Source organism: Haliaeetus albicilla, chromosome 23 (assembly GCF_947461875.1).
Source record: "Haliaeetus albicilla chromosome 23, bHalAlb1.1, whole genome shotgun sequence".
Lineage (NCBI taxonomy): Eukaryota > Metazoa > Chordata > Aves > Accipitriformes > Accipitridae > Haliaeetus > Haliaeetus albicilla.
In genome coordinates, this window is record NC_091505.1 from 23,264,054 (window position 1) to 23,287,117 (window position 23,064).

At 36.6% G+C, this 23,064-nt stretch overlaps 1 protein-coding gene and 1 long non-coding RNA gene across 2 annotated transcripts in view; one reads left to right on the forward strand and one right to left on the reverse strand.

Moving 5' to 3' along the window:
- The first annotated feature begins 2,326 nt into the window (after positions 1-2,326).
- Positions 2,327-6,542, forward strand: LOC138690754 (uncharacterized). The gene is made up of 2 exons (XR_011329533.1): positions 2,327-2,717; positions 5,180-6,542. It is a non-coding gene; the product is annotated as an uncharacterized lncRNA (long non-coding RNA).
- Positions 6,543-7,357: 815 nt separating this feature from the next.
- LOC138690753 (connector enhancer of kinase suppressor of ras 2-like) overlaps positions 7,358-23,064 on the reverse strand; it is a 212,728-nt gene continuing 197,021 nt past the window's right edge. The window contains exons 20-24 of the mRNA XM_069811546.1: positions 12,185-12,255; positions 11,317-11,420; positions 9,371-9,878; positions 8,838-9,037; positions 7,358-8,479 (exon numbers count right to left, since the gene is read on the reverse strand). Of these exons, the coding sequence (XP_069667647.1) occupies positions 8,264-8,479; positions 8,838-9,037; positions 9,371-9,878; positions 11,317-11,420; positions 12,185-12,255 (1,099 nt within the window). The 3' untranslated portion in view covers positions 7,358-8,263. The remainder of the gene's footprint in view (positions 8,480-8,837; positions 9,038-9,370; positions 9,879-11,316; positions 11,421-12,184; positions 12,256-23,064) is intronic.

A 23,064-nucleotide genomic window follows, 5' to 3' on the forward strand; every position in this document is an offset into this window, starting at 1 on the left:
CTCCATGATTTTTATACAAGGCGCTATAGATTTTTTTGTTATTGAAAACAGTCCTAGTGAAAGTTTGGTTTATAACCTCCTATTGCTACAGAAACAGTAAGAGTGTTTATATTTACAAAGAAACAAAGACCATGGAGACCCCATAGCATTATTTGCTAAAGATTTTAAGTTAGTGGGGTTGTCAAAATACACATTGTCAGCATGTTCAGATTTAATCAACAGTACAGGTTGAACACCAGCAGTACGATACTCTAGTGCTTTGGTATTTCAACCCCTGAATATACAAAGACATTACTACAGCCTACTTCACAGTTTAATGCAAGTAAAGTGCAAGCCATAGTACAAGGGTGTCATACATTTTCATACATATAAGCATTATCTAAAAAAGGCTCTCTATACAAGTTTTATTAGCTACTTTAGTAAACTAGACAGAAGTCACCTATGGCCCAGCAATTAATGGTCTTACAAGGATATTTTTCTTTGTAATACAGTATGTGTCAAATGTAAAAAGTTTCTTAATACTAGTGCATTTCTCTTATATCCTAACCTGTTTTCTTTTCAGATTTTTAAGCTGAAATCCTTGTTTCTCAGTAAAACAGAAGTCTTAACTGGTAACAGGTTCTTACTGGTATTTTGGCCAGTGAACAAGATTTGTTAAGACATACTTGTTTCGTGGCTGCTAGTGAAAAAAAATGCAATGGAGTTAATATGTATAATGTGGTGTCCTTATTTAATCTGCAGCATTCAGACAGATGCATTTACAGTTAGTAAAAAGATCTGTATTGATACCCTCACCAATGCCCGAGAATGAACAATATTGTAGAAATGTGAGGACAGAAGCTAGAGGGTCTAGCTGGTCAAACAACAGTTTGCTGACGGATTTTATAATTTTTACAACATTGCTTTCTTTCAAATACTGCTCATACAGTGGCATTAATGCATACAGCAAAGTTCCTAATTGTCACTTTTAACACTTGTATGTGTCTGATAAAAATAAACTGTCTGGCCTGCATTAAGAATGAATATGGTTCTTTTCCTGAAGGTAAAGACAGGCAGTATCTGTCTGAGTTTTTTTAAATACTTTTATTAAGAGTAGGTCCCAGTAGTATATCAGCTATCTCAAAAACTGCTAAAAGCTTAAAGGATATTATTTGTAATCCTCCTTCTGAATGTGGAAGTATGGTATAACCTGTAAAACGCAAAAACTAAGCTTTAAAAAAATGCTGCTTTGTCTATTAGTTGTATCAAGAATAGAGAGTCACCTGCCTACACATTAGGGAATGGAACGGATCAGAAGTACATTATGCTTGTATGTAATGGGAGCAAAGAAAATAATTTTAAAAATCAACCAAGAAAATACAATTTATTAGTTTCTGTTTAAATAACAATATATTTTCTATTCATCAACTGATATGGCTCAGGTTTGATTTTCAGATGCATGCCCAGTTAATGCCCACTGAGAGCCTCAGCCACACAGTGTGAATTTGTCTGGGCAAAGAGGAGATGGGGAACATATCCCCACAGTAGCTTGCCTGAAAAAGCTACTCTGAACCTTAGCTTTAATGAGGGAAACATTGTAGAAGAAAAAACCCTTTTTATTACTTAATATAAATGAATTAGCTAATATTGCTTCTTCAATCTTTCCTGTTATTACCCATTTTTTATACTAGTGGTAAATAAACATCATTTGGCAACAGGGAAGATGATGTATTGTCTCTAATAAGATTTTAAGCTCAGTGGTCTAAGGCATGTGGTATGTGGAAAATCTACAAACCTACACTCCCCCAAGCAAAAAGGCATTGCTATAAGCTGCACCCTTCTGTCTTCCCTAGAAACGCACAATTTCCCTATTGTGAAAACTAAGGAGAAATTAAAAATCCTTTATGAGACCAAGTTACCACTTACTTCTCTAACATTACGCTGCAGCAACTTGGGTGTACTATAAATGGTATTTTCAGGGCTGAGGCCCAGTAATACAAACAGACCTGTGCTCTCTGTCTTAAGGGATCTCTCCAGGACTGGGTCAGAGACAGTAGTCAGGATCTCTGTAGAGATACAAGATTTGCTTACACAAAGAGATTTAGTGTTTAAACTGTAAATATAATTGTATGGTAGGCATCCTTTGTATTACAGTTTTGGGGGTAGCTGAGAGGCATTGCAGATGGGGCTTAAGTTTTGTTGATCAGTTGGGCTGCATCCTGCCCTAGCCAAGGATTGTTTTAAACAACCCACCTTTGAAGCAGTTTGGCCCCAACTGCATGAAGAGTTTGTCCAAACCGTTGGTGAAACATCACGAAATAGCTCTGCCTGGCAGAGCTGTCCCACCTCAAGGGCCCAACAGCCAAGGTTTACCAGGATGTAAACAATCCCCAGATATATCACCTTGGTCATAAGTACCACTAGTTTTTTGCAGAAGAGAATGCCTTTATTACTTTGGAAGACAAGACTAAATGATGAGAGAATATGGCAAATAAGCTATGTGATAGTCTTAGGTCTGATTTGTATTACTAGAGACAAAAATAGGAGTTACAAGAATTTTATTAGTTCTCCTCAGATTTGTGTTAAGTTAAACAATTTCTATACCAGGTTCTTCATTTTTCTTCCAGAAGTCCTATTAACATTCAAAGTGAAATCTGCTAAAGGTCAGCAGTAGAATTCTACAATTTTCGATGAGGCTCAGCACTTCCCAATGCCTCTGTAAAGCAACCCCTTCAAAGGTACCTTTACTATCCTTCACAAAACCTTGGATGAGAGACTGAGTCTTTTGGCTATAACTGCTGAAGACAGTAAGAATGAAGTTAAGTGGCCGTGTACATCTAGCAATTCTCTGCAACACTCATTTCTTTCTCCTTGGAAAAAGCAAGTGGTGCACTACATTTCTAGCTTAAAAGACAGCAGTCTAGATCTGAGTATTAACCAACTTATATTTAGAATTACCTGCTTGGAAAAGATGGAAAATCTCATCCTCCGAAGTCTTTTAGTTGATTAGTCTTTCCTTATAGAGCTAAAGCAGTTCAAGAAGCGCTCATGATGTGTTTGAGAAAGTAGAGCTGTATCAGAAGCTGATGAAACAGCAGGGTGGTTTTGCCAATGAAGTGAAGCAACCTCCTGTGGTATGGAGGGTAGAGACGCCCTGTACAATCCAACATGGGCTGATTACTGTGAGGGCAAACGTAATCCTACCTGTGCTGTTACAGAGTGTGGGATCAGTATTTCTGTGTTATTTGTATTATAGAATGTGGACATACAGACTGATGAGAACCTCCTCCTCCTCCTTTGGTTCTTGTTCATGTCAATTAGAGTAAGCTCAGGAAAGTTTTGACTTAAATTAATGAAATCAAGAAAAAAAGGTCTCAGTTTTCTGAAGAAGTGCTGCTGAGATAGCTACTAAGATAGCTTTCAAAGATCCGAGATTTCAGTGAATGCAGAATAGTGTTAAAAAGGAGGGGAATCAGTTGCTTAGGGAGAGCATTATATCAGTTATAATAAAAACTAGCCAGTAACAAAAAGACTAAGCTTGTGGAGTCAAAGAATAAATTGTGCTGGCTGAGGGACATTCTACCTGCAGGAATTCTGAGGGAAGACACTAGCTTTAATAAGATCCAGATAAATAAAACACATCCAAACAATCTCTTCATGTAGTTGCGTGTGTTAAGAACTAAGTTTTGTCTAAGCATTCAGGCAGGAAATCTAGGAAGTTGATAAATGTGTTGTACCAGTGCTGTTTATTTCCCTTGATGAACTCAACAGCGAAGAAATTTTTTTTCTCACTGAAAAGTATGGGATCAAAACTACCATAATAATTTCAGCTGCATTGTACAGTGTGTTTAAGTACCTTTCGGTCCAGGAGAATTTGACATATTTTAATACGTAAGCAGGATTTGGTGCAGGGATTTTTAAATACAGTATCTGTATTGCACTTTGTATTCCAGTTATTTCAAAGATTGTGAAATTCCAAATAAGTGCTATGGTGATTTTGTACATTACTTTCTATAGTATAGCTAGATTAGTTCCTAGATCCAGACAGAAGAAACTGGTGGTGCGGAGGGAAGAGCTGTAGTATGGCGTTGGGTACTCATGCAAGTATGACAAAATTCTCGTGAAATGACTTTCAAATGCCAGCTGACATTTGTGAAAGAATAAAGTCTTTGTATTGCTTAATTTAACAGTTAGATTTTGCTAGCTCTAAGGCATAAGCAATGCTACACAAATCTTTCAAACTTTTCTCCCAGTTAATCTTAACCCCATTACAGGAAATTTCTCCAGTGCCTCTCCGTTCACCTTATGAATCTCTTGAATAATTTATCTTGACTACTCAGTGCAAATCATATTTGATGAGAACTGCTCTCCATGAGCAGACTACAGACTCATGACTCCCAGAATTTCAGAAAAGATGAACTCATGATACTGAAAGATTTTAAAGATAAGCTGAGCAAAATATGTCTCAACTTTTTATCTCATCTACTCATATATCAGAAATGTAGTTTTTTAACTTTCAGAAACTAAAATTGAGATTGTCTATTTTCCTTACTATTTGTATTATTTTTCAGAAATGTATCTTCCTAATGATGTTTGTCATTTTCAGCTATATCTGTACGTAGCATTTTAGAAGAGAAATAGCTTGTTTCATTGTTTACTAGAGACTTCATTGAATATCATCAGTGGACACTTGTAATTTCTGTCTTGATTTACAATACAATGGCATTTGAAATCCTTTTGGAAAGCTATTTTAAAATCACATAGATCTTTTTATTATGAAAGCACAAACCGTCTTTGGGTTTGAAACAAAAGGCATGTTTAAATTTCTTCATGAATCCATTTAACTAATTCGGTGACCATCTCTCACTGCTTGCACATATAGTATGAATTGGTTTCTGAATGGAGTCTATAATTTACTCCATTGCTTGATTCACTGCATAATAATTCTCCCACATTATATGAAGGCTACTATTAAAAAATAGTGAAATATATAACTTTGAGAGATCTGATATGAAAAGCTAGACAAATTTTCTCTATTTATGCTTCTGCTATTCAGTTGTCAAGTAACTACAGTGTTCACATAGTAAATACATTTCGATTTAGTTCTATGTTTTGCATGAATACTGCAGCTCCGATATTGGTGAAACCTGTGGTGGCAAATTGTTGTTTTCTATTTCCTGTATCTTTTTTATTACCTCAGGTGCTTAGACAGGGTGAAGTGCACGTTTAATATTCAAGCAAAACATATACAATGTGATCCTGCTTCTCTGAAGTCACTGGAGTTTTGCCATTTACTTCAATGGAAATACAGTTAAGCTCCAATGTGTGCGGTTAAGGAAGGAGCCATTGTCTTCAGTGATTCTTAAGCATAGAGTTGATTACTTTGTTGAAGCAGGCCAAATATGCCTTCATGTTGTATGTTCTATCCAAATGTTCTTATGCAATTGTTGCAATGATGCTGTGGCTCAATTGCCTGTGTGATGCAAAGAACTTCAAAACAGTTGTCAGTAATACTTCTCTACTACTAACTTCTTATATTGTTATAGACAATTATTTGTTTAATCACTGCTTCTACTGTGGTTCAAATAAATGCCAGTGCAAATGAGAGCAAAACACAAATCTGAATTGTATTTCTTCAGCTGCTATATTGGGTTTACATGGCAAGGGGGTAGCAGGGGGGCTGCAGGGGTGGCATCTCTGAGAAAAGGTACGGGGCTGCTTCCGTGTTGGACACGGCCCGTTCCAGCTGCCTCCAAAACAGACCCGCTGCTGGCCAAAGCTGAGCCCATCAGGGAGGCTGGTGGTGCCTCTGTGATAACTTATTTAAGAAAGGGTAAAAACGCTGCAGAGCAGCTGTGAGAGAGAGGAGTGAGAAAAACGTAAGAGAAACAACTCTGTGTACATCCATGTCAGTGAAGAAGGAAGGGGAGGACGTGCTCCAGGTGCTGGAGCAGATACTCCCCTGCAGCCTGTGCAGAAGACCATGGTGAAGCAGGTTGTCCTCCTGCAGCCCATGGGGGACCACACCAGAGCAGATACCCATACTGCAGCCCGTGGAAGACCCCACACCTCGACAGGTAGTGATTTCTGAAGGAAACTGCAGCACATGGAGACCCCACACAGGAGCAGGCTCCTGGCAGAACCTGCAGCCCGTGGAGAAGAGCCCACACAGGAGAAGGTTTTCTAGCAGAAACTGTGGCCCATGGGGGACCCATGCTGAAGCAGTCTGTTCCTGAAGGACTGTACCCCATGGAAGGGACCCATGCCGGAGCAGTTCTTGAAGAACTGCAGCCCGTGAGAGGGACCTCACACTGGAGCAGGGGGACAGTGTGAGGAAGGAGCACCACAGACAAAGTGTTATGATCTGACTGCAACCCCCATTCCCCATCTCCCTGCGCCAGTGAGGGGGGAAGGAGGTAGAAAAGCTGGGAACGAAGGAATGAAATTGAGCCTGGGAAGAAGGGGGGAGGTGGGGGAAAAGTGGTTTTAGTTTTGTCTTTGTTTCTCACTCTACAGCTGTATTTTTAATTGGCAATAAATTAAATTAATTTTCCCCAAGTAAACTCTGTTTTGCCCATGACTGTCACTGGTATGCGGTCTCCCTTGTCTTTACCTCAGCCCACGAGCTTTTCCATCCTATTTTCTCCCCCTGTCCTGTTGAGGAGGGGCAGTGAGTGCATCTTGATGGGCATCTGGTGGCCAGCCAAGGTCAAGCACACCACAGCTGCTTTGTGGAGACTGAACTAAATAAACGGGATACCTTCACCCAGTTCTGGCTTTGTGAATAATTACATTTCTTCCTCGATACTAGGACCTCATTGGGATAACATTTTTTCCTATATTATATTGAACTGTATCAATTCTACAGCTCTTGATGTGTGAGAGACAACTAGGTTTAGCTTGTGAAAAAATTATCAGTGAATATCTGTGTTTAAGTGAAATGACGTCAGCTGTTTTCACATCCTCTTTGTTCTGCTTTCTAGAAATACTCTAGCAAGCATAAAGAAAATTGTGAATGGGTGTTTGAAATTTATGTTCAATAGCATTCAGAGCAATCTCCTCTCCCCCCCTGCCCCCCAAGAATACAAATATTTTCTCCAAAATCTGATTCTTAGAAATCATTCTCATCCAGGCAAGGATGTGAAATACACTATGAGACTTGTGTGTCTTCCCAAACCAATCAATACAGATTGGTTTTCAAATGATGTATTGAATAACTTCACCCACTTGCTAATGTACTACTAACAGTTAAAAATTATTGCCAGACATTACATAATTTTGAATAATTTACTCAGCTCTAGATGTCAGTCTATTAAAGAATTTAATTGATTAGTTCAGGATTTTTTTCAACTTAATTCTCATCCTTGAAGCATCAGAGCTTTTTTGAATTTCGTGACTCACAGTCATGTGTCACTTAAATTCACAGTGAAGAAACTATGAAAACCTGCAGTATGTACCATATTGAGTGCAGATGTTTTTCTTTCACCATGAAATAATTCAAATTATATTAAAATCAGTTTAAGTTGCAGCATTAGTGAACAACCAACATTGTTCTACTCATATCTGAACCTCTGTGCCACACCTGCTTGCTTATATTCATTCATTTTAAAGGCAGGCACAGTATGTTACAAACACAGTATCTAAATGGCATGTACAGTATGCCCATAGGGCCAGATTGGGATCTATTTGCTAGATGTACAGTGTACATTTTAAGGCACACTATAGGGATTGAGTTTACATTTTGATAACTCTGTCCTTTTATTTGCAAAGATGGTCACTACCTGGAAATGTCGCAAAAATAAACGTTCATCTCTAAGAGTGGCCAATGTGTTTATATTTTCATTTCATATTTTTCTTAAGAAAAAATGTGTGAAGACGTGAACTTTAGGGCATTTTAAAAGTAAATGTCAACTACCATGTTACATTTTATATACATAGATATGTCTTTATATATATCTAAATATATAAAATGATTGTAGGAGCTCATACTACAAGCTTAGTTTTCATACAGTACATTAAATATACTGGTATTTATTTTCAGTTACACTTCTGCACTGCTTCTTTCTAATGCAGAGCTTGATACGGACATCGGTTGATAATAGCAAACAAAAAAAATCATAAAGAATATTATTGTCTTATCATGCAATGTAGTAGGCATCCTGTGGCACTATTCTCTTACCCAACTTATTTACAGTACTGCTGAGTACATTATCAATAAATATTACAGTGTTTGTTTTATTCAATTTTTCATGGCACCCAGCAATTATTCAGGATATGAGTCCTGTCACACGTGAGTTTCAATGAATGAGTGTGTATGTGTCAGCATTGGTGCTGAGGTTGCAAGTTCAGAGGCTCCATTTTGAGATTTCACAGCAGCACTGTACTCACAAATGTCCAGGAAAAACTCATAGTTCTTTAGTTTCCAATCTTTAAACTTCTTTGATGTTAAGTTGGGATCATCCAGAAGGCTGTTGATAACTGTGAGGTCCCCTTCCTTCGCCTATCAAATTCCAGAAAGACACAGTACATGTCAAAATGAAATTTATGCCACATTTTAATGCGAAGTGCTAGGCAAACTACTATGGACACTTGAATCTTTTACCTATATTCAGGAACTATTACAGCTTAAACTGTTCCACAACTCAGTCCTTGGCACTTTCTACAACATGCCTATAAAGAGTGCCAAATAATATTTTTTTTTTTCCTTAATCTGGAACATGTTTGCTTTCAAGTATTTTTAGTTTCTTTGGAACTTAATTCTAAAGCTACAGAGAAAGCCTCATCCTTGGAAAACATTAAAAGATTATACTTTTACTAGTTCCTATTGCTTATACACAAGATTAACGATAAAGCCTTACTTTTAAAGTGCTCTTGAGAACTCTGATGTGGTGAAGCTTTTCATTGATAACTGGATCATTACATCGCTTTACAAAAGACTTGCGGAACTCCTGCTTGGTGGAAGGACGCTGCTCTCCAAAAGCTGACAAACTAGCTTGTTCCAGAGATTTGTATAGCTCTTGCAGACCATCTGTATTTTCTCCAATTTCTTTTATGTTTTCTGAAAGAAAATAGATGAAGAAACCTAACAACAAATCTAATTGTTCAGATGAAGTCTCTAAAACCAGCAAGCAATACTGCAAATTCATGTATAAAGTAACCCTACAACACCGTTTTCCAATTTTTGTTTTGATAAAACAAGAACATTTTGATCAGCCCCAAAGCTACATTCTTAGCACTACATCCAAGCATTTCAAGTAAACTCCTGTGTAGTGACTGATGGAATTTGCCAACATATAACAGTCCAACCATAAAAACCTTGGCGAGAATAATGGCAATATTGCTGTGGCTTTCAATGGCAGTAAAGAGGATCAGAACATCTCCAAAAACTTACCTTCTGCACAGAAACTATTATGCCTTCTAATAGGAACTTTCTCTTCTAGCTTGTCATCTGTTCCTTCTATGGACTTTACACGTCCCTTACTCCTGACATCTCTGTTTCGGGGAAGGCTTTGACTACGTTGCTTCTGTGGCCTGCTATGAGAGCTATGTCCCCTTTGACATTCCACCAGAGGGAAAGGCCCATCCTGCTCATAATTATGACGTCTTTGTACTGGTAGCGTTGCTTGTCTTCGTTTGTCTGGTGACATTCCAGGCCGGCCACTCATGTACTCTGCATCAGGAGGAACAGTCTGAAGAAAATGGAGCCCTGAACTGGTTAATGGAGTCTCTATCAGATCCTGCCATGAGCGTCTTTCTCGGTAGGGAGGTCTGCACCCTGATGAGTGTGTGCTTCCTGCTACATCTTGTCGAGAATCCTCGGCAGAAGAATGAGAATATGTTGATTCACTTGAAAAGTGTCGACCGTGTTTGGCTTCAGGGAATGGACTTGAAGAATTCACCTGAAAAGATACAAAAGCATCTGACTATAAGACAACGTTTTGAACAGACCCAAGAAAATTATTATAGTATAGAACATTATATGATATATACTAATAAAATGGACTGATGTTTGTGTTTTGATATGTCATAATATGAACCTCTGTAAACAGAACATAATTAGCAGTGAGAACTTTTATGCAAGTGTTATGTTTTAACCACTCCCTATTCTTGTTTTGCACATTCTCTGCCCATGAGCAACTCCTGCTGGAAAGAACAGTATAATACTGGTACAGGTTTCCTGAAGACCTGTCCAGTTTACACTCAGTCCAGCAGTGTGCTGTGAAGACATGAAAGTCCCCCAAACCATAACTGGATTTCCTTTCTTTTTTTTAGGGTATAAGTATCCAGCCAAACAGAAAAAAAAACAAAACCAAAACCGAAAACTTCAGCACCCAGGAAGATTTTTGAATTTGAGGGGACTGCTGAACTTCTCAAATTATTTTAAATAATTCTGCTGGGTCTGTGTATAATTTTAATTCAAAAACAAAGAGAAAGGCAAAAAAGTGGAAAAACAGAAAGGGAGGGGCTTAACCTGTATCCCAGTTGATAAAACAGCATCACATGGGTGAAAATCAGTCTGAACTTCACCCATGTGATGCTGTTGTCTCAGTCACTCTTTCTTTGGTTCTGGCTGTGTGAGGATCGTGTCATTCACGCTGAAGAAAAATCTGAAAGAAAAATAGAAAACAGTCCTATCTGCGCTTAGAAACATAGAATAATTATTACAGCCTGTCTATGTTCCGTATTATATAAATGTTATTTGCTACAAGAGCCTCTTCATATACAAAATGGGGTTTTTTTTCCTCAGTTATCAAAACCTGTCTGTACACAATACATTAGGAGTACTTTTATCAGCTACTTAATATCTTACGACACTAACAGAAAATACTGTCACTACTATGGTATTGTACACAATGCTTCATATTATAAAAATACCCTTGCCTCTAAAGATATGTTCTTAAAAAAAGTGTTTGTACTAAAACATGATTACTGCATGAATGTGATCTGATCTTAACCTCTAGCATCCAATATTCGTACTTGAAAAACAGTCTCAGCTAACACAAACTATGCCATCCACCACATTCTTTTCATATTCTGCAGCAAAGTCAACATTTGAATATTCTGTTCGTATTATTAGGTGTAGTCTCCCAACTCCTACAAAAAAAATGTCATATTTACAGTTTGGTGACATTTACCTCTCCTTCCTTTGTAATTGACTTGTTATGGAAACAGTCAGGTCTTAGCTCATGAGGAACAGCAGTAATGTCACTCTTATAGTGAGATCCACCCTTGTTCTGCCTTTATGGTAATTAAATATTCCAAAACAAGGAAAAAGCAAATCAAGGCACACAGATATTTTTTGGTGACCTACTGTCAAATGCAATATTTATAACTCACTGAGGGTGTTCGATGATAGGTGTCACACAGTGTTGAAGAGCCTTCCTGCTTCAGGGTTAAAGAGCCATCGATGTCATCCTGGTCGCTTTCACTCCAGTAATCTGCTAACAAAGCATTCTGGGTTTCACTCGTGTGCTTTTCCACAAGAAAGCAGGTCCCGCATTTTAAAAATGTCATTAGCATGCAAAGGTAAACATTTCACAGTCACCTAGGTGGCTTGGCAGTCACTAAGGAACAGACTTGTGAAAATGTCTGGCACCTAAGATACACAGATATGTAGAAGAACCTTCAGATGTTTTGGGATAGCGTTACAGAAAGCAGGTCAGGCATCTAACTCCCAATGTACATAAAAAAGAGCTTCTGGTCACAGATTTTCAAAGAGAAACTTTATTCTAGATGCCAAAGTAGAGCTGAGCCTCAACACTTAAATTTAATTACGTTAGCATAACAGGTTCCACCATGGGTGATGGTGAAAAAGGCATGGCTGGCACCTGAGCTCAGGAGATGCAAAAACAGTTCTAAAGCATATATAGACCTGTGTTTGTGATGTCTTCACTTGCTCTAGCGTGATGAGCATACCCAGCGGCTGTGGTCTGGGAGATCATACCTCACCCTGAACCTTGCATTCTCTTTATCACATGTTCTAAGTATTTCTTAAAATTACAACTCAGGATTTTATTTTCCTTGGTGACGGCACCAATAAATATAGTTCTTCAAGGATATGGATTCTTATGAAAATTGATATTTTAAAATATATGGCATGTATGTTAATAAAGAAGTCAGTTATGACATCTCCAACTTTGTTCAAATAATGAACAGATATGTACTTTCTGCTCTCTTCTCCTAATTATAATGTCTGAAGCATTACCTTCATCTGGATGAATATCCTTGTCATCAGGTGTGTAACCAATTGCTGCGAGACCCAAACGATTCATCCATCTAATAGAACAATAAAAAATGAGGAAGAGGGATACTTAAAAGGAACATCTAGTGTAAATCTGAGGGCATACGTATTCTTAACATTTGGAAAAGTCAATGACAATGCTTAGTCCAAAAACTGAACACTGTTCAGGTTATTAAAATAATGATTCAGATGTGTTCAGTAATTAATAATTTTAAGTGAAGGATGTTGCAGTTCATATGCAATGCAGATGTACTTCTGGACTTCTATTCACATCTGCTGGAGGATGTTTGCCTAGTGGAGTGTCAGACTCATTGCATTTTATTCTGCTGCCTAGAAAACTGAAGAATCCTGACATCAATCTTCCTTATATCATCAAGAAAATGTGAAGCATACATACTAATATGCTAATTTTAGCAATGACTGCGCAAAAATTTTAGAATAGTCTGTGCAGAACAGAGAATGTCCAGCTCTGTCTCCACCTTAAGCAGAATCAAATCCTCTCTAAGCCTCATCTGCAAACTATTTGTGTGGAATGGTTTCCAGAGACATTGTGTAAAGGAGCATATTGCATTTATTCTGATTGCTACTTTTATTAGTTTCAAGAACTTGCCTGAAATTCCAAAATACTATAAAATAAAATAGAATTATGATAATAATTCTATGAAAACCTGTATTAGGAAATAAGTTGTATTAAATTTGTATACTCAAAAAGCTAAAACAGACTATGACAGTATTCCACGGCTTATTTGCCAGTCTAGATTCATGATACTGGTGATATAAATGTTTAGGCTTGTTGAGCTGTGATATCAACATTATTTTCCTTTGATTTTTTTAATATAGAATCTTAGGTTTCTAAAACAAGACTCAGTAAATTGAAAGTACTTCAATATTTGCATTTCACATTGGATGTTCTGGTTTCTTTCTTTGTCCCAAAATTAATTAGTTTGATCAAAAATAAGATTCTTTGTTTCATTAGCAAAATTTTATAGTTTGTTTGGGGGAAAATACCTTTAGAGTTTTCTTTACATAAGATTACTGGATGTTTATACAATATATAATTGAAAGACAGGAAAAAAGGAAATTAACGTGTAGAGAGCAAAGTCACTTCTTAATGTTCAGCAAATGGAAAATCAAGAGTCAGCTTACTTTCATCAACAAGGAAATATAACCAAAGAAAAAAGCCCGATTAATAGACGTCTGTATTGATTTGGATGCATTCTTAAGTATTCCCTTACTCAGTGGCTAAATTATTTACTCTGTCATTAATTTCCTAGTACATTGCACCTAAGTGTTTTCTAGAAGCAGCTCTTTTTTCTTTTTTAACGTTGCAACATAAAATTTGTTGACAATTATGTTCTTGGTTAATGAATCATATCATGACAAAAACATCTTTCAAAGAATTCAAAAAAGACATTAGTAAACAATACATACTACATCATAAGGACAAGGTTTTTTGCAGATTAAAACAAGAAAACTATTCAGTGTAATTCTTTCTCACTTGTACTAGAACAGACAAAAAGCTTCTAAAGACATATGTGAAGGTATTATTGGTCTAATAGCATAGTATATGGAAGATGGCATACACAACAAGGAGGCAGAAAATGAAGGAAGAATGAACTCTCCACTAAAAATAGCACACAGTTCGGCACGTATTGATCTCCTTTTCTAAGAAACAGTCTGCAGTTGCTCAGAGCAATGATCTTAATCTGTAATACTGGATATAACACTGACTCATTTTATGGCCTTCAGGAAATTGTTCTACATATCTGATGACTTTCATAAGTATCCAAAGGGGACAACAACATTTACTTCTTACAGGGAATTGTTATAGGGTTTAATTTAATTGCAAAACTATGAAAATATGTACAATAATATTGCTTTGCCCTTCAATATTAAAACAGAAGTGAGCAAATTGGAAATAAAAATGGAAATGATGATTAGTTTTCACAAATATCAACTGCAGGGTTAAGACTGCTTACAGAGCCATTGTTTGTATCAGCATGTCAATAACTCGTCTTTATCGTGAAGGAAGTAAATTTCAAATGGATTAACAGGTTTACAGAAGAGCATGTCTACCGTGCTCACCAGCATAATTTCATTCAACAAACAGCATGCTGATCACTTGACATTTGCTTCTCTTGAAAGGCATATTCTTTGTTGCAGTACTTGAAATGACATCATACCCTTGCTCATTATTAAGCATTTGTATTCACTATTTTTTCAACAGTTGCTCCTGAGTTTCTAAACTCATTAGCATTGGAGCAAAATAGTTTTAGTCATACTTTACCATATGCCTTTGGCAATTAAGCAGAATGCCTCAGCAACTTCAACTAAGGTTCTGCTTAAGCACCAATGATAAATTAGGACTCATTACCATTTTTAAAGTTAAAACAGACTCAGCCACTTTGGGGGTCAGCACACAGAAATTTATATTGTCTTATATTTCTTGCCAAATTTATCTTGTTGCTTATTGTTAATTGGAGGGTTTCAAATCTTGGAAGCATATATAGATAACAGTCAAAGTGTTAATATTAACCTTCAGGAGAACATGGATATTCTTAGCATACAGAGAGTATCAGCTTTACTCATATGGCCTCAATGTCCAAATCTGGAATTAGCAGAAGGTAATCTTCCTTCTCTAAGACTGCTCAGATTTTTCTCTTCCAAAGGGCCAGAAGATCCCCAGCTATAGTTATAAGTACTTTCTTACCTCATTTACCACAATTTAGAGTGAGCTCTTTGTCAAGGCAACAAAAAGGGTTATCTGATGACATTCAGTGGCTTATAATGATAAAATCTCTTCTGATAAAAGAAAAAGAATCTCAATTTTAGGTTTTGTGTTATTAAAAAAAGCATGGGTGAATGTTTTTGAGGTTAATCAGGAGTTATAGAAGTGCTGAGATTACAGATCCTTTTCTTACAGTTAACATTCTTTTTCTCTAGGAAATGCAAATTCAGTTCAAAAGGAACACAGTGTAAACTTGATGAATTTACTTGATTTACTTCATCTTTAAGAAAACAGGCAGACAAGGTTATAAAAAGTTCTCTGTGGAAAGCTTGGAAACTCAGCCACTTGTTTCTGAATTCTGCATTGAATGCCTTGTAGGCAAATGACAGGTTTCAGGAAGGCAACGGGAGTATGTGTCAGAATTGGACTCTCTAAGGGATAGATGACTGGATGTTTAATTGAAGGTCATGCAATGCAAGACTTTATTCTACACCTGACAAGCAGCTCTAGTGAAAAAAACCCAGGAGATCGTTTGTCTAATTTAGCTGTACCCCTAATAGCTCTTTGAATTTCATGTGATCACAAAAAGACATGAGATATTCTGGCAGGTACATGTATAGCAATCTTACATGTACATCTCTATATATCTTGGCCCCCTGAGGCAGAAAGTTGGGCTTCTCTTCCCCTCAAAGCCCTTCCTTTTTTCTTTGATAATTTCAACAACTCTTTTCTTTTGATAATTAAACAACTTAAACAGCATGTTTCACTAAGTTTGAGTCTAGGTCACTCAACAAACCACAGGGATTGCATTCTAGGTAGAAATTAGTTGTGGTGACATGGAGCCGTACTAAATATCCCAAGGATACTTTGCTACATTTTACCTTTAATATTGTACAACATTTCCATGAGATATAATCTATTTTACTGAAGTCCTCTGTAACAATTTAAAAGGCACCAAGAAGTGTATTAATTATTTTTTATCACCTATGCCTTAGTGAACCAAATGCAGGGAAAGGTAAACCTCAGATAAAGTCATCTAAATACGTAAGTTTTGTACTTTGTCTCAATGGTTTAAATTCTAAATAAACCAGACAAGGCTTTAATTAATTCTGTTGATTACAAACAGGCACTGTTGTCGTTGCTTTGGGATAAAATAGAGCTGCATTGTAGGAAGTTAAGTTAAATTTACTGAGATAATTCTGGTTAGTACCAGGGGATTACAGCCCAGGGCCTCTTCTGAGAGTCTGATTCTACCCCCAGGCCTGGAAAGTGATGATTACAAAGGCACTGAGGGCAGTGATGAACTCAGTAGCTGTGACAATAATCAAAACTTGATACTGAAGAGTGAGTCATGCTTGAAATGCCCCGGTTGTCAAGAGTACATTCTCTTACTGATCATTTAATAAAAACACTGGAAAATGTTAAAAAGTGGACCTAACAACCGGGGAAACAATTTCATATAGCTTCACTGTCCTAACACACTATATTAAGAATACGCCATTAGTCATTGTACAAATGCAGTAAGTTTCTGTTTACTGACTGTTAATAATTTACTCCTGCTGAGTGTAGTGATGAGCCAGTCCAAGGTCGGTGTGAGCTTCTGGGACTGAAGGCAACAATAGTTTTCATAGTGGCATCACACTTCACCACTTGGCTATTCCTTTCTGCAGTCCAGAACAAAACAGCACAAGTAAAAAAACCCCTAAAACTACTTGGACAACCTCAGTTATAATAAATTTGAGGGAACTATTACTCGTTTAGTGTAGGAGAACAAAAATCAAAGGCAAGAGGGTAACCATTTGTTTTTTTAAAAAAGAGGTGCAAGGCTGTTATTTTTAGGGTTATTGTTAAAACCAGTCCATAAATCCATGGAGAACAGGTCAGGAAGTAGCAAGTTTCTGTGGTTCAGATAAGTTTTATTTACTATTATCCTCAATGCCAGATACACTTTTTGCATATACAAGATGGGTAGTATGTAGAAGAAACTATTTAGTTCAAGTGAATAAGTAAATAAAGGATATATCCTGAAAAGGTATAAAAATTCAAGAAAGAGTCTATCCACTGTCACTATTTCCTTCTGTTAAATGTTCCATTAAGAATGAAACCAATGAAATACCAAGGCATTAAGGAATAGAATAAATAAATAGTTATATATTTCCTATCTTTCTTGCATCTTTTCATCAATTAATACTTGCACTTTTATGTCATCTCAGGTTTGTATTATAAATGTTTCAGTGCAGGAATATACCTTTCTTCGCTTTTGAGATTGCGTCTACACTTGAGATTATTTTGTTAAAAGGAAAAACCAGAACTAAAGTGGAAGTTAAATTTGACTTAAATTATCTTTAAGTCTATTAAACTATGGATTCCCTTGAACCATTTATTTCATACATAGAATTTATTCAGTGCAATTTATATTTAATTTCTGATTTAAAAAATTGTATTATATTTTTTTACATCCATGGGATAATCGGATTCCAGAACTCATTGTAAAATTCTGTGCAATACAGAATTATATTTTAAAATTTATTTTGTACTTGTTATGCTGGCTTCTTCCTGACCAGTCTTTCTTACTGGACACCTAAAAAATGAATATGTTTCCCATTTTGGTTCCTAAGGTATTATTATTTTCACTATTTTCTAAGGTTATACAGGTAATATATTCATTTAACAGAATAAAGGTTCCTGTAAAAGGTATGGTTAAAATGATGCCTTGGTTTTCCTCAACACAAAAGAAGTTCAAAAACGTAAGTGATGTCTCACAGAGAAATATAACACTGAGCAGAATCTTCTCAATGATCTCATCTCTCCAAATATATCAACTCTCAGCAGCCTGTATTTCTACTATTTTATTTGCCACAGTTGCTGGAATTTGTTAAGTAAAATCATTCATGGGATAAACTGTAAGTACTCTCTGATTTGATAATTTGACATGACTCTGTTGATCTTGTTTCATGCATTGTCTTCCTAGATTTGTCAGGCTGGAAAAATATGAAAAAGCCACAGACAGCTTAAGAGTTGACAAGTGAACCATGGCAATTTATGCCCTCTTTGCATGTGCATATACTTCATGCACTTAGTGGGACTTTTTTTTTTTTTTTAACTTCACCCTGTCAACCAAATGCATAACTATGCCTTTGTTGCCAGAAGTGTGGTTTGGTGTTTGGGGTTTGTTTTTGTTTGGTTTGTTTTTTTTTCCCCAGTGGATGATAGACAACAAAGTTCACTACTTCTGTAGCAAATAAGTTACCCTTCTGGTAACAAATGAAATAGCATTTTACTGTATAAATATAGTTGTGTATCACAGAGAATATGCACACAGTAACTTTATGATAGACTATAATTTCAGATAAAACCAATAATAAAGCCTAAGGAAATCTACCAAAACAGTCACAAAAAACTCACTCAACTGGAACTTCTCTTGCCAATTTTCAAACACATTTACAAACACGTTTGTGGCAGCACTAACACCGCTTAGGCAAATCAAAAAAGAGTAGTCATTGTTATGTCAGGCTTGGAGTTTCAAACTGGTACTTAAAGGAATCTATTAAGATGACAATGAGGTACTTTCCTCATTAGTCAAATGCGGCTACTGAATATCACCCTACTGTAACCTTGTCCTATTGGATTTACCATGTTACTCTGGATAATTCACCAAACTTTCTGGGCATCCACTTAAAGGCAAGTACTAGCTGCTGCATACACCTGCTGCTTCCTGCAGTGACTGTGACATTATATATGCTTCAGCATGTGCAACCACGTAGTATTCTCCAGATAGTCTTTCTTACAAAAGTACAGGTAAGGGATGAAAAGCTGTAAAAATTAATCCAAGCCAGGATTTCTTAACATTTGATGCATGCTGGAAATTTTACCCAGTTGTTCAAGCTTTTACCCTAGCTTTCACCCAATGCTTGGCCCAAAAAGAAAGCTTTGGAGAAATTAAACATGCTTTATGAGCAAGAGAATGGAGTTTAGTATGGCTTGAAAAGGTATGGGTGGGTTTGGGGGGGGTTTAGAGAGGAATTTTTTTTTAAGAGATGGGATAATTTATTGTGAAATTATGTAATTCTACTTCCACATACTCCTAAAGAAATCAGATCAAATAGGCCAAACAATACTGTTAAATGCCTGTATTAATTATTTGTATTACTTATTTCTATTACTAAAAACTTCAGATTTTGCAGTGCTAACGTAGTATCTCCAGTATAACATCACAATATGTGACTGTAATGCATGTTCATTCATCACAGAGTGGTACAGCACTGTAATCACAAAACCTGCTATATTAAATGCAGTTGAACTGTTTGGCTCCCAGAAGAACTATACTAATTCACGATGGTATTATTTAAAGCAGAATTTGATTAAGTTAATTTTGTAATTTAAACTAGTACAGAAAGCCAATGCAAATCCTACCTCTTGCGCATTAGGGATAAATTCACACCTGAATGCTAATTTGGATTGTGTATTGGATAATTGCAATTGTGTATTGTAAAACTCCTTTGAACTCCTTTAGTGTAATTCTATAAGCCAGTGGCTCTCAAACTGTATTAAGGGGGAAATGGTAGTTCACAAGTCTATGGCAAATAGCCCATCAATTGTAGAAAGGATGAGTTAGGTGGCTAGCCAAAAAAAGGACATCTTGAAGACTTACAGCTCTGTACTAGTACTTCCTGGTGTAGTATCTTCCCCAGACAGAGCACTGCAGCTCTACTATTGCACTGTTCACTCCCATATACATCATGGTTTCATTCAGTCTCTGGGGCCTGCGGCTAATTCTGATGAGAAAATTGTTTTACTTGGGCTGCAACTTATGAGCTTTTATGTGAGACCAATAAATTAGAGGACTGAAGTGGCCTCGGGCATGGACTATTTTTCCTGGGTTTGAAACAGGTTTATAGGAACATAAAGGAAGAAGGGGAAAACCTGCTGTTTATGTTTACTTACAACACCATTGGGAATCTCCATTTCAGGGATTTCTATTTGAAAAGTACCTTTCATGTTCTGCACTAACTTGCTTGGCTCTATTTGTTAAAGAACTGTTAAATTAGGATAGACAGATCTGACATCTTTACTCTCTTGCTCACTTCTCCAGGAACTCTTGTTTAAGAGGGGCAATGTCTAATAGGGGCATATGCCTGAAATTTTTAGTTGCCAAGATCTTTTGTTAGGTGCTAGCTTATTTGCAAGTGAAGACTGAAAGTAAATAGAAACTGTAAAAGATGCATTAATACTGGCCTCCCATCTGATTTGGCCAAGATCTGTCAAGCAGACTAACATGCTGAAAATTTAAGGAACACAGCTGAATGAACTTTAGTAATAAACAGGATGATTTAGGGAAAGCCTTGAGTCACTTGCTTGGTTATATTCCATACATAAAAATAGAGAGGATATGCACCCTGAAATTTGCTTATAATCAATAGAGATTTAATTCAGAATACTTCAATTTTCAAACAGTTTCTTTTTAAGAGAAATATTGTGTTAGAACCTTTCAGGTCTTTACTTGGAAAATATTGGGAGTGACCCTTACAAAAATCAATCATCATTCTGTTTCGGTGGGTAGCAGATATTTGTTATATTTTTTGAATGAATGCAAAAGATTTAAGGGAGTTATTAAAATTGCAAAGTTAACCCAGTTATTCAAATCAAATGTGATCAAATTATTCAGCCTAAAATAGGAACTTTTTTAAATTTAGTAGTTGGAGTCCACGAGGAGATTGTAAATGCACTGCACTGCATACTTCAATCACATGAAAGTTTTAAATAAAGTAAATATTGTAAAACAACTGAATATTAAATTCAATGCTAATTTCCTTAGGAGTGTTAAAGCTATAAACAGGTTATGCATGGTATGGTAATAGATAAAGCACTTCTGGGAAATAAAGCCTTTAACAAGCTTGGAGTATCCCGTGACCGTGGCAAGCAAAAGATGAGCTCATCAATTTCATTATTAATTCATTTCTAAGAACACAACTATGCTCATGTAAGACCTGATAAAACAGCATGAGCATTAATTTTGCAAACCAAAGGCTGTCTGCACCATGCAACACAGCAGGCAAAATTCAGCTGCAACAGAGTAACTCTGTCTGCTACACACAAATCAATTACTACCCATTGGTATACAATTCTTTCAACAGCAATGCAGTATTAAATGCAGATAAATATTGTGGAGTGGAAAAAAATTATTAAACAGTGAATCTGAAGTAAGAAACTGTAAAAACAGCTGTTAAAACAAAAGCTGGTGGTAAATGCAGTTGAAGAAAGGGTATACGTTCCCCACATAGTGAATAAGGAAATGCTATGTTCCTCTCCGTATTAGAACTCCTTTACTTTTCAGCATGAAAGATCTACCCTTCTGTCAGCATAGAAAATCCAGTTAAATTTTGCAGTGACAGCAGGAGTGTGAGATACCATGCAGAGTATTTGCCCTATTTCCTCAGATTACATGGTTAGCAATTTGCTGGGAAGACAGAGATTTGTGAAATTAGTATTTTAAGTGCATTTTTCATCTATGAGTCTTGCTTACTCATTTCAAATTTCAGACAGGATATCTGGGAGAAGGAATTCCAGGAAGCATGTAAAATGCTGCAGGGGATGCCCAGGGATTTTACAGAGGTAGCATAGTAATCTATCATTTGGGTTGGGGAGTGAATTACAGCATTTCTGAAGGAAAAATAATGTAAAAAAATACTTCACCCTTTGTCTTCTCTCATGGGAAGCAGACACAAAAAGTCCTGAAAAAGGCTTTTGTAATTCTAAACCACCATGGCAGTATGATATGAAAATACATCCTGGCACCTTTCCAACTGTTACTCTCCACGAAGGGTGTAAACTGTCATAAAGACAGCTTCCTTGGCTCCCCAGTGTAGAAAAATCAATGAATATTGTAAGAGCAGTTTATTGAATGTATGTCAAGACTTCCCAAGTCAGAACATTTTATGGTATAATAGAAAGATATGATCAATGGCACTTCAACAAATCATGGCTATCAAAATAGCTAACGTCAAGGGACAGACCATGCATAGTTAAAAATAGCAGAAGATGCTCACTTTGGTGAACAAATCTCAGCCACATTCCACAGCTGAACAATGGAACATTATTAACATTGGAAAAAATATTTTTTAGCAAATTTATATCTTAAAAATGACAGCTAGCTGCAGCGAGGTACTCCTGAGAACTGAACCTCATCCTCATCATCAGTAGATGATGAACTAGCCTGAACTGTTTTAATACAGCCAGTCTTATACATCAATACAGTATGTCTTGAAGGGTCATGTAAGCCACAGAATATAAATGTTCAATTTAAAAATAATTTTTAGACATTAGTATTCCAAAGAAAAAGTCCAGCTGTATCCTGAGGTAGTCATGTCTTTCTAAGTCTGTGAACAGAAAGAGCTAACTAAATCTCAAATTTTCAGCAGTCTACGCCAGGAAAGATTTAAGGCTTCAAAGTATGGTGACATTGTCCCATGTATCCTTGCTTTTTACCTCAGCTGGGAATAAACAAATTACTGAAGTAACAGGAGGAGGTGGAACACTTGACTCTGCCTTTGAGGATCAAAGGAACCATCCCACCTTTATCTAACCTCTGCCTCCATCACTGAATCACAAAATAGAAGCACAGAGTAATTTAGGTTAGAAGAGATCTCAGGAGGTCATCTGTTCCCACACCCCACCCACAGCAGGGCCACTTTAATGTGGGATCAGGTTGTTCAGGGCCTTGTCCAGTCAAGTTCTGAATGCCCTCCCAGCACATCCAAGGACATTTAAAAACACACAGCAATGCCAACAATTGAACTTTGCTAGCCTCTGTTCCTTGTTGGGACAGCGGTGCAATGAATAAAATTAGTTACTACTGTTTTTTTGTTTGTTTTTTTTTTTTTTTTTTGTTGGTTTTTTTTTCTTGGGGGTGGACAGGGGAGAGCAGGGTTTTGTGGTGTGTTTGGGGTGGGGGTTTTTTGGTTGTTTTTTTGTTTGTTTGTTTGTTTTCCCTCAAATTCTGGCATGAAAAGAAATGCATCTCATTAGTTCAATCCCATTCCTGTTAAAAAAATTGCTTCAAATTGCTTTTCTCTCGTTTTAGGTCATGTAACATTACTGTGGATCGTCACTACAGCTA